The following is a 12,286-nucleotide window of genomic DNA, read 5'->3' as shown; positions in this document are numbered from 1 at the left end:
AATGCTACAACAAGTAAAACATAGGTATAATACCTTTGATTCCAAGGGAAACTCTACATAGAAGCCAAGATGTTCGTAGGAACAATTTAAAATCAGTAGACAAAATAAATATATAATATACTTGCAAAAAAAGAAAATTATATACATAATTATACATATTTTGTCTACCTAAATAAAATATTGACCATCTTGACTTGAGAATCTCAAGAATTTGACTTCAACAAAAATTAGAGTAATGCTAGGGATACAACAAAATGACACAACAATTTTACAACATTCTTAATTTAGCATATCAACTCACTTATGGGTCCATTACAATCTTTAATTTTTTTTAAAATAATTTAATTAATTAAAATTTTTCAGTATGCTAATTTAGGAATGTTGTAAAATTATTGTGTCATTTTGTTGTATCCTAACATTAATCACAAAAATAGTTTTGGCCTACCAAACATAATACTTCAACAAAAAATTAAAAGCCCAAATAACAACAATAAAAATTGGCACAAATAACTACAAACACAACCCAAACAAGCAACAAGATTAAGCAATAGTCTAAAGGAAACTAGTATTCCCAAAAAAAAAAAAAAAAAAAAAAAAAAAAGACTAGAAGATCTATGGTCTCTAAATAGGCAAAGAAAAATCCAAAATTGAACTAACTACTTTTCTAGTCAAAAGAATTAAAGAAGTGGGTATAGCTGTATAAGTATAGTCCTATTCTTGACCCAAAAAAGAAGGAAAAAGGAGCTACCACTACCAACTCTCCCAGTCAACACGCCAACCAAACCAAAAGGCAAGTTTCATCTCTCTCCACAAAAAGTGTTTGAACCTTCGAGGCTCTTTACTCTCCCACACCAAATCGGCTAGCAGTAGAGATTATTGAAGACTTTGCTGCCTATCTGACTCTCAGATAATCTATATCAAGGTATGAGTCCATCTCCAACAATTTTTCTCTACATTTGGATAATCTATAAATTCCCTTTTTTTTTCCTAAACAAGTTGGATGTTTTTTTTTTTGTTCACGTTGTAAAGATGGAAAATCAACATGTTTGCAACAATGAGCATTCTTTGGTGTTCAATGAAGACGAGAGAAGAGGAATTCTTTGTTGGGCATGCAGGGAACCAGTATTGGGTCCTAGCTACAGTTGCATAAAATGCAACAAGTTTCACCATCATAAATCGTGTGCAGAATTACCTCGTGAGTTGCAACATCCTTTGCATCCAAAACATTCTCTCATTCTCTTTGCGGAATGGAAATGTGTTTGCGACGAAGAGTATAGCAAATGCGAAGTCTGCAAAGAATTTCTTAAGGAATACACTTACGGTTGTTCCCACTGCAACTTTAACCTTCACAGCAAATGCGCTTCTTTACCGCTCACTATAGAAACTGAAGTCCATGACCACCCATTAACACGCATGTGGAAGTCAATAAAGTTCACTTGTGACCTTTGTGGCAAAGAAGGCAATGTGCCCTTTCTTTGTGCACCATGCAATTTCTGCATTCATCCAAGTTGTGGAATGGAAATGTGTTTGCGACGAAGAGTATAGCAAATGCGAAGTCTGCAAAGAATTTCTTAAGGAATACACTTACGGTTGTTCCCACTGCAACTTTAACCTTCACAGCAAATGCGCTTCTTTACCGCTCACTATAGAAACTGAAGTCCATGACCACCCATTAACACGCATGTGGAAGTCAATAAAGTTCACTTGTGACCTTTGTGGCAAAGAAGGCAATGTGCCCTTTCTTTGTGCACCATGCAATTTCTGCATTCATCCAAGTTGTGCGTCTTATGTACGCAATGTCAAAGTTATACGTCATGACCACATCCTCCACCTTACCATTTCTTCTCTTGAAGCCAATCAATCTGTTTCCCAATTTTGTCGCCTCTGTGTTCAAAAAGTGGACATAGATTATGGGTTTTATTATTGCTTGAGTTGTGATTTTGTTGCCCACCTTGACTGTGCTATGGACAAGGAAAATAGGGAGGACATAAATTTGTTGAAAATTACAGATGAGTCAAAAAATGATGATCTAGAGCTAGATGGATCTATAAACTCAAAAACTTACATAGTCAAAAAAATCAATGTAGGTGAGGATGGAATAGAAATTGCCATAGAAATCGAACACTTCAGTCATCAGCATGACTTAAAGCTTGCGGATGAGGTTGAGAAAAACAAAAAATGTGATGGTTGCTTACGAGTCATTCTCCCTCCATTTTACAGTTGTACCAAGTGCAACTTCTTACTTCATAAATCTTGTATTGAATTACCTAGAAAAAAACGACACCCACTTCATCGACACCCACTCAACCTTTTCCCAAAGGCACCTTATAGGAGTAAGTTATTTAGGTGTGATGCTTGTTGCCAAGATTGCAATGGCTTCACCTACCATTGTGAGGAATGCAACTTTGATCTTGATGTTCAATGTAGTTTGATGTTGGACATCCTTATCCACAAAGGTCACGAGCATCATCTTTACCTCTCCAACACAAGATATGAACAAAATTGTAGTAGTTGTGACTTTGAAAGTTTCCAAGTATATCGTTGTATTACTTGTGAATTTGCATTAGACTTTAAATGCGCTACACTGCCACTTACTACTAGGTACAAACAACATGAGCATCCCTTCACTCTCAGTTATGCTGTTGAAGATGACTCTGGTGAATATTATTGTGATATATGTGAAGAGGAACGAGACCCAAAGCATTGGTTCTACTACTGTGCAGATTGTAGTTATCCTGCTCATCCAAAATGTATTCTTGGAAACTACCCAAATTTTAAGTTTGGAAGTGCTCACTCATTTTATTGTCACCCACACCCCCTTACTTTCATTGAGAAAACTAAAGACCATCCTACTTGTCACAAATGTGGTCATCCCTGTGAAGAATTTATCTACCAATGTGCCCCGTGTAATTTCAACTTGCATAGACCTTGTTTATGGAAATGACAAATGTGATTTTTATACTAGACTTGGTCCACATAATTTTTGGTGTGAGGGCTGAATGTGTAGAGAGTTGAGGCTACTTCTTCCATGACAGTTAGTTTTATTTTATTTGTCTAGTTTAATGTTTAGTATTTTATTTTTGTGTTTTCTTTCAATTACTATGAGTAGCTAAATTTATAATTAAGGTTGAGGATGAAACCTTGTTAAGGATTTTCAGTAATATTTATGTGATTCGATTTTTCCCACAATAGTTATTCTTTAATGATTTAAATTGTTCTTGCTTCATATCAATTGACTAAGATGGAATTCTAGATATGAGTTCAATCATGTTTTTCTCATGATTTAGGATTTGTCTTAATTAATTGAATGCTTGGTTTATTAATTCTTGATTATAAAATTAGATATCTCTTGTGATTTATCTGTCAATGGATACAATTTATGATTTGATTTTTAGAATTGGGTATATCTTGTGATTTGTTTGACTATAGATACAATTGATGATTTGGTTTTATGCTTAAGAAGCGAAGAAGAACATGCTTTTGATTTTTAAAATAAGGGTTTAAATGATGATATTTTCCATGATAGCAAGATTGATTTCTAGATTATCATGTAGTGAGTTGGGAAAAATTAATGATCATAAATATATGCTAATATGACTTAGAAGGTGGATTCCAAAACCTTAATTCATTTCTCTTGATTGTTTACATCTTTTTATTGATTTATATCTGTTGCTTAGTTTAATTATTTGTTTAGTTTATTTAATTTCAAAACAGCCAATTTTTATTAAACTAGATTAGGATTAATTTGGTTAAGGTTTAATTAATTTTCCTAGTTCATTCAAGTCCTTGTGGGTTTGACCTCGTTCTTGTCCAACTATACTTCGGTACGGTTCGTACACTTGCGAGTATTTTAAAATTTCACAACAAGTTTTTGGCGCCGTTGCCGGGGACTTGTTTAGGAAAATAAATTAGGTCTTAATCGAATTTTTCCTTCTACTAGTTGTAGTTAAAATTTATTTTTTCTAAATAAAAAAATAAAAATAAAAAACAAAAAAATATATATTTATTTCTTTGTGCTTGGTGTATGAGAACTTGGATACGTGACAAAGAAAATCGTCTTGTTAGTTTTGATTATCCATCCATAATGGGAGAAATAGGAGATGATTCAAAAACTCTTAGGGAGTTATTCTCACCCATAACCACTAACCTTCCATCTTGCATAGTATTGCCTGCAACCACTGCTGCACATTTTGAGTTGAAGCCACAGATAATCCACCTTCTTCCTACTTTTCATGGATTGGATAGAGAAGATCCTTATATGCATGTGAAGGATTTTCTTGAGATTTGTGCTACTTGTAAGTTTCAAAATTTCACTGATGACTCTGTTCGCTTGCGTTTATTCCCTTTTTCCTTGAAGGATAAGGCAAAAGCATGGCTTAATTCTTTGTCACCTGGATCTATCTCTTCATGGGAACTGTTGGTCACAAAATTCCTCTCTAAATTGTTCCCAATGGCCAAGACCAATGCTTTGAGGAGAGAAATTGCAGATTTTTATCAAGATGAATAAAAGAAATTTTATGAGAGTTGGGAGAGATTTAAGGACTTGATCTTAAAGTGTCCCCATCATGGTTTTGAAACATGGAGACTAGTACAATATTTTTATAATGGTTTGACTCAGACAAATCGTAACATGATTGAGTCCATGAATGGTGGTGGATTTTTGAGTCTTGTAGATGATGAGGCATACAAATTTCTTGAGAATTTTTCTGAAAGTTCACAACAATGGGATTTTTCCAACCATAAAGAGAGATGTGCCCCTACAATTAAGAAAGGAGGATTGTATGAAGTCAGTGAAGATTTAGATATAAAAGCTAGGTTGGACAATCTCACTCGTAAGGTTGAGGCTTTAGCTTTAGGTAAAGGGATGAATTCTGTCAATCAAGTTCAAAGTGAAACATGCTCTATTTGTGCAAGTCCTATGCATATAACACAAATGTGTCCTTCTGTAGCTGGGTACCCTGATTTTTATACTGAGCAAGCAAATGCATTGAATAATTATGGAAAACCATTTGCTAGTCCATTTTTAGAGACATACAATCCAAATTGGAGGAACCATCCTAATTTCTCATGGAGGCAAAATCAGCCTCCCATAAATGTAGGTGGACAACAAGTGCATCAACAAAGTCAATTTCGTCCACCTACTCAAGCATATCCTCCCATTCCTCAATCAACACCTCAGTTTATGGCACCACCAAGACAACAACCATCTTTTGAGGAGTCTCTCAAAACTTTCATGCAATCAACTAGCCAAGCCATTCAAGAGATGAAAAGTTCCACCCATTTGAATACTCAAGCTATTTCAAAGTTGGAAAATCAAGTTGGCCAGTTAGCAACCCAAGTTGGAGAGAGGGAAAAAGGAAAGTTTCCTAGTCAACCTATACCTAACCCAAAAGGACAATATGCCATCAATGGTTCTTGTAGTTCTACTCATGGACAAGAACATGTTCAGTCTATTACTACCCTTAGGTCTGGTAAGCAAGTTGATAATCAAGTGAAAATGCCAGAAGTGGAGGATGATGAAAATATTGTGTTAAAGGAAAAAGGAACTCATAGTTCACATGATGATCATGAAGAAAAGAAGGACAAACCACCCACCACTCCAATTCAGGATCTTAATTCCCCCCTTGATAAGAGGTTTGTTCCTAAAGCTCTATTTCCTCAAAGGTTAATCAGTCCTCAGAAAAGTGTACAATTTGGAGACATTTTAGAGGTTTTTATGCAAGTGCAAATAAACATTCCATTTCTTGATGCAATTTAGCAAGTTCCTGCTTATGCCAAATTTCTAAAAGATCTTGTGATAATGAAGAGAAAGACAAATGTCCCTAAAAAGGCATTTTTTACCGAGCAAGTCAGTTCAATCATTCAAAATAAATATCCAGTGAAATGTAAAGACCCTGGATCTCCTACAATTTCATGCAAGATTGGGGATCATCTCATTGAGCGAGCTTTGCTAGATTTGGGGGCAAGTGTGAACTTATTGCCATATTCAGTATACTTACAGCTAGGTTTGGGGGATTTAAAACCAACAACCATGACACTTCAATTAGCTGATAGGTCTGTGAAAATCCCTAGAGGTATTGTTGAGGATGTGCTAATTAAGGTGGATGCATTCTATTTTCCTGTTGATTTTGTTGTGTTAGACACTGAACCTACTCTAAATGCCAGTACACAAATCCATGTCATTTTGGGTCGCCCTTTCTTAGTCACATCCAATGCTTTGATCAATTGTCGGAGTGGTGTGATGAAGATTTCTTTTGGGAATATGACTGTTAAGCTTAATATTTTTGACATAAGTAAGCAAGTACTAGACAATGAGGATATATGTGAGGTTAACATGATTGGGAGCCTAGTCCATGATACTTTCCTACAATCAAGTTGTGAGGATCCCCCAAATGCTTGCTTAACCCGTTTTGATTGCAATTTGGATACTGAAAAATCAATTGAGGAGGTCAATGCATTGTTGGATTTTGTTCCTCTCTTAAGTATTGATAGCTGGCAGCCAAAGGTTGTCCGTTTCCCACTTTCTTCATCCCCATTCCCATCTATTGTAGAACCACTAAAGTTAGATGACTTTTGGGAACACCAATTGATAAGTATACTTCAAGAGTATAAGGAAGCTATAAGTTGGAGAATTGCTGATATTAAGGGTATTAGTGCTTCTATGGTTATGCAAAGAATTCACTTGGAAGACACTACAAAAGCTTCTCAACATGTTTTTGACCCAGGTAAGTTACAATATCATTGGACTAGTCCATTCATAATATGCATTATTTATCTCCATGGTGTTGTTGAGGTTTGGATGGTCCTATTTATCAGGATTGATCTCCAGTTGTGTTAAATCTTTTTGCAAAAAAAAAAAAAAAAAAAAAAATTCTTGTTTATTTTTTGATTTTAGATTAATCTTTGTGTTTATTTTCTTGTTTCATTTTATTTTCTTTTGTTCTAGCTGATATTTGACAGAAATTAAAATTTATAACAATCAGCTTGATCAAGGTACGTCTCCTCTTTCTCCTTACCTTACTTTTCCTACTTGATTTTCTTATGTTGCATATTCATATTTTGTTCTCTTTTCATTCAAGACATATATTTGAGAGTATCATTTTTAACATTGAGGACAATGTTTGGTTTAGGTTTGGGGGGGATTTTTATAGATTTCTATCTTTTGGTTTTGTTTTGTTTAGATGTGTTAAAAAAAAAAAAAAACTTTTGCCTAGCTTGAGGTTTATGTTGTGAGTTCATTATACTACTCTTGCTTAAAGAATTTCACTGCTTTCATGCTCAATTCATTGCACATGCACGTAGCCACTCAAACACAACTTCTTGTTGAAGGATAAAAATGATTAGAAAATCTTGATGATAACAATGTGGAGACTATAACCCCTGTGAGTTTTGAGCCAATCATTATTTTTGGAGGGTTATTTATTGTTTCTAATCTTAAAGTTCATTTGGAAGTACGTAACATGTTTCCCTTGTTGTAGTCTCATTGTTCTTTCTTTTGGCCAAGAAAAAAAAATGATTTTATGCCACACTTGAATCTTTTGAAGTCATTGATGTTGAATGAACTATACTAGTCTTTGAGAGATGAGATTAGGCCATTTTTGTCTACTTTGAGCCATATATGTATTTTTCTTTTTTTGATACATTATCGCTAGTCACCCCGTTGAGCCTTTTAATTAGCCTTTCTTTCTTAAATCCCTTATCCATAGTGTTTCAAGATGGAATTTGATCAGTTTGTTTCAATGTGGTGGTTTGTGTGAGAATTCAAAGAAGAAATCAAATTCAAAAAAAAAAAAAAAGTGTCAAAAAAGAAGAAAATAAAAAGGGTTCTCATCAAATTTTGAGAAGTGAAATGTAAGGAAGGAGTACTGCTTTGAAGAAGAAGAGTTTAAAAAAAAAAAAAATTGTTGAATAGAAATTCCAAAAAGAGCTGACATTCCGACAAATCTTGAAAACACTTCTTATTATTTACCTTCACCCATTTTTATTTCATTCCCTTTGCTTTTACCTTACATTACATCCTAATAAAGTTCTTATTTGATCTTGAAGATTGTTTAGTTCAGATATTGATATGACTGAGAAGAAAAAGGTGTGGTATGAATATTTTTGGCATCCTTTCATGAGACTACTTGTTCTTTCTTGATTAAGCGTTTTTCATGTGATTTATATGTGAGGTGTTTGATTTTGCTTACCTTATTTCGCTCACATATATTGTTGAGAGTGTTACACCCCATTTCAGAGTGATTTCAATTGTTGAGTGATAACACCAGAAAGATTTGAGTTGAAACATACTTTCAAACAGAGATTCGAGTCAAGTTTATTCTAAAACTAAGAGTTGGCTACCACTTTTCACTCACATTGAGTTTTGATGGCATGAGAAATTTCTTTAGCATTTGTAGTGTTTTTGAACTTGAACTAATCCTCTTTGCAAAACGCAATTGAAAAAAAAAATGTTGGATTTTCTTTGTTTTATTTATTTTAGTATTCATTCTCAGAATTTTGTGGGTACATTCCCTGCAAACCCTCACGAGACTACAACTTGTCCACTAGTGTAAGCAGGGGTTTAAAGGCTTGTTGCATACGCTAAATGCAATCGAAAATTCAGCAAAAGTGGATTAGTTAGGATTTCCTTTTTCTTTGTTTTTAATTTCTTTGTTTTGTTTTACTCTTTATCTGTTTTGCTCGAGGACTAGCAAAATGTAGGTTTGGGGTTATTTGATGTGCATGAAATATATACAATAAATTACTCACATATCTACATATTTAGTCTTACTTTTATGTTATTTTGTGACTAATTATATAATTTCTTTGTGTTGTAGGTAACAAGGGCTTTACATGCAAAGTGGGGGCTAAGCCAATTGAATCAAGCCAACTTACATCCAGCTAGGCATGAATTCAAGAAAAGACCAACCAAATTAAATTTAAGTCCAATTGGAGCAAGGAATCAAAGGAAATTTGTACCAAATCCAAGTCCAAAAATTTGTTGTGAAATTTTAAAGTACTCGCAAGTGTACGAACCGTACCGAAGTATAGTTAGACAAGAACGAGGTCGAACCCACAGGGACTTGAATAAACGTAGGAAAATTGATTAAACCTTAACCAAATTAATCCTAATCTAATTTAATAAAAATTGGTTGTTTGCAATTAAATATACTAAACAAATAATAAAACTAAGCAAATAGTTAAACTAAGCAAAAGATATAAAACAATAAAAAGATGTAAACAATCAAGAGAAAGGAATTAAAGTTTTAGAATCCGCCTTGTAAATCATATCAGCATATATTTATGATCATTAATTTTTCCCAACCATTGCATGATAATCTAGAAATCAATCTTACTATCACAATAAATATCATCATTAAAATCCTTATTTTAAAAATCAAAAGCGTGTTCTTCTTCGCTTCTTAAGTATAAAATCAAATCATCAATTGTATCCGTAGCCAAACAAATCACAATATATATCCAATTCTAAAAATCAAATCATAAATTGTATCCATTGACAGACAAATCACAAGCGATATCCAATTTTATAATCAAGAATTAATAAACCAAGCATTCAATTAATTAAGAAAAATCCTAAATCATGAGAAAAACATGATTGAACTCATATCTAGAATCCCATCTTAGTCAATTGGTATGAAGCAAGAACAATTTAAATCAATAAAGAACAACTATTGTGGGAAAAATCAAATCACATAAAATATTATTGATAATCCTTAACAAGGTTTCATCCTCAACCCTAATTATAAATTTAGCTACTCAGAGTAATTGAAAGAAAACACAAAAATAAAATACTAAACATTAAACTAGACAAATAAAATAAAACTAACTGTCATGGAAGAAAACCAAAGAAGTAGCCGCACTCTCTACGCATTTAGCCCTTAGCCCTAGCACTAGCCTCAGCCTCAGCCTCCCTGAATTTTTCCCTAAAGAGCCCTTAAATAGGTCAAAGAATCCTATTACAAGTTGAATTCCCATTTGGAGAAAACCCCAGATTTTTAGGCTTCAATTTACCAACTATTTTGGCCCATTTAACATCAGAATTTGAACTTTTGTTAAACTACAAAGTTGTAGCCCTTTAAGTTAACGTTCCAGCCCAACTTGAATCATCTCGATTGGATATCTGAGCCGAAATTTATGCTAAAAATACTAACTGATGTGCAGTTTGGAATCCTAATCCGAATTGGACTTGGATTTGGTGCAAATTTCCTTTGATTCCTTGCTCCAATTGGACTTAAATTTAATTGGGTTGGTCTTTTCTTGAATTCATGTCTGGCTGAATTTAAGTTGGCTTGATTCAATTGGCCTAGCCCCACTTTGCATGTAAAGCCCTTGTTACCTACTGTTAGGTTCTAAAGTGTAGGACTTTATGTATTTAGAACTCTAATTTGTATTTTTGGCAAACCATGATCAAAACAATGTGTTTAGAAGTGTTTAAAGCTAGCTCAAAGTTGTATGTCAATGTAAAGTTGGAATCGAGTGTAAAGCAGAAAGCACTGTGGCTTTCGGCCTGGCTCGATCGATCGAAGCTTAGGCTCGACCGATCGAACGTCGGACAGATTGCTTTTCTGCAGAATTTTCCAACTCAGCCCTAGTTGTTTTAAAACATTTTTAGGGTTTCTTATTTGTCCTAAGTATAAAAGGCAAACCCTAGCCACGTTTTAGTGTTGCTCATATTGCGGTTTGTGTAAATCTCTTGTGAGATCTAGAGGAGCTTTCCTTTACACAAACTTAGGGTTTTCAAGGAGGAGATATTCTCTACACCTTGATGATCAAAACAGTTGCTGTCATTAAAGTTTAAAGAATACACAAGCGGGGGTGCTTGTAGCTGGTCGGAATCTAAGAAAGAAGAAGTCCGTGGATTCGGAGCTTGCACGTGGTCGTGTCAGTAAGTTCTACTGGTTGATAGCATTAGGAAGTCGAGCGGGGGGTGCTTGTAAGTCCTTTTGTATGAACTTTGATTCTTTTTGATAGTGGATTCAAGTTTACCTTGAGGATAGCTAGGTCAAATCCTCCCCAGGTTTTTACCGGTTTGGTTTCCTGGGTGATCATATTGTGTGTTATTTATTTTCCGCTGCTTTGCATGATTTGATCTTTATTATTGTGACAACCTAGACTTGTTTAATTGGACTAAGTAACAACTTGGCTAATTACCTATGTTTAATCAATTGTTTAAGGGGTCTAAAAATTGTCACCTACAACACAAAGCTAATATATAATCAATCACAAAATAACATAAAAGTAAGGCTAAATATGTAGATATGTGAGTACTTTATTGTATATATTTCATGCACATCAAAATGACATTGCAATAGTTATTTTTAATGCACTTTCTTGGCATCATGATCCACATAGGACATAAATACATTGTTCAACTCATGGTTGTATGTGTTTGGTTGTACCTTGCCTTGTCCTCATGCTAGAAACAAGAAGTGTGTAGATAGTAGCATTTTTTAAGTTTTAAATGTTTTATGGTACAATATCTAGAATGGGAAGTTGGCACTCAATGTGGAACATTGAGTTATGGATATGATGACAATCTTGGAACTAAAAGGCGAACTATAGGAATTTCTTATCAATTGTGTAGGACTACTTTTCTTATCTTCTCTTTCTATGCAATTTTGAACACATTCATTTTTCTTGAGCTCATATTAAATTGTCCATCTCCTCTTCTTCTTCCTTAGCTGGATTCCCATTATTTTGAAGAGGGAAATGTACAATTAGATGCAAAACATGAATGCAAAGATTCAGAAGCATTTCGGGTTATTACATATCTACATGCTTATCAACATCTTTTATGTCATTAGTTTTAGTTACTTTTATTATTATTATTATTATTATTGTTATTGAACTTATTTCTATGAAAGCGCAATTATGTATGATAAGTCAAGGGCTTAGTTTAGAAAATGTAAGTCAGACTTTCTTGCTTTGAACAATGTCATTATTACATAGCACCTCTAAAATTTCAAGCCTCTGTTAATTATACTTTGAAGTTTTGTTCTATAATATCTAGTATTTATGCCCCTGCTGATCATGCTTTTAGAAATTTTTGTTCAATAACAAACGTTTGCAAGTGTTACATCTATAGTATACACTCAAGGTTGTGTTATTGCTATTGGGGTACTTTTGGTGCAGAAAAAGAAAATGAAAGCTATATTTTCATTGGGTCAAGGGTATCGGTGATTTAATTATAGTCCTATAAAAAAAAACAAACTACGGTGATATAATTACAGTGTTTTGGCAACCTTGGTGGAGAACAAAGCTATTCCTAATCCTTTCTTTGGGTTGA

At 33.9% G+C, this 12,286-nt stretch overlaps 2 protein-coding genes and 1 non-coding gene across 3 annotated transcripts; 2 read left to right on the top strand and 1 right to left on the bottom strand.

The window, feature by feature from the left end:
- The first annotated feature begins 1,462 nt into the window (after positions 1-1,462).
- LOC126701155 (uncharacterized) lies at positions 1,463-4,507 on the top strand. Its single transcript, XM_050399277.1, has 2 exons — positions 1,463-2,750; positions 4,164-4,507. The coding sequence occupies exons 1-2, from the start codon at positions 1,463-1,465 to the stop codon at positions 4,505-4,507; spliced, it is 1,632 nt and encodes a 543-aa protein (XP_050255234.1).
- Positions 4,464-4,572, bottom strand: LOC126701307 (small nucleolar RNA R71). Its single transcript, XR_007647288.1, has one exon. It is a non-coding gene; the product is annotated as a small nucleolar RNA R71 (small nucleolar RNA).
- Positions 4,573-5,800: 1,228 nt separating this feature from the next.
- LOC126701154 (uncharacterized) lies at positions 5,801-6,957 on the top strand. The gene is made up of 2 exons (XM_050399276.1): positions 5,801-6,725; positions 6,947-6,957. Exons 1-2 carry the CDS (start codon positions 5,801-5,803, stop codon positions 6,955-6,957), a joined length of 936 nt encoding a protein of 311 aa, XP_050255233.1.
- The last annotated feature ends 5,329 nt before the right edge of the window (positions 6,958-12,286 follow it).

The sequence above is a fragment of the Quercus robur genome, chromosome 9, assembly GCF_932294415.1.
Source record: "Quercus robur chromosome 9, dhQueRobu3.1, whole genome shotgun sequence".
Lineage (NCBI taxonomy): Eukaryota > Viridiplantae > Streptophyta > Magnoliopsida > Fagales > Fagaceae > Quercus > Quercus robur.
Note: the sequence above shows the minus strand (reverse complement) of the source record. Positions and strands in the feature narration are given on the sequence as shown.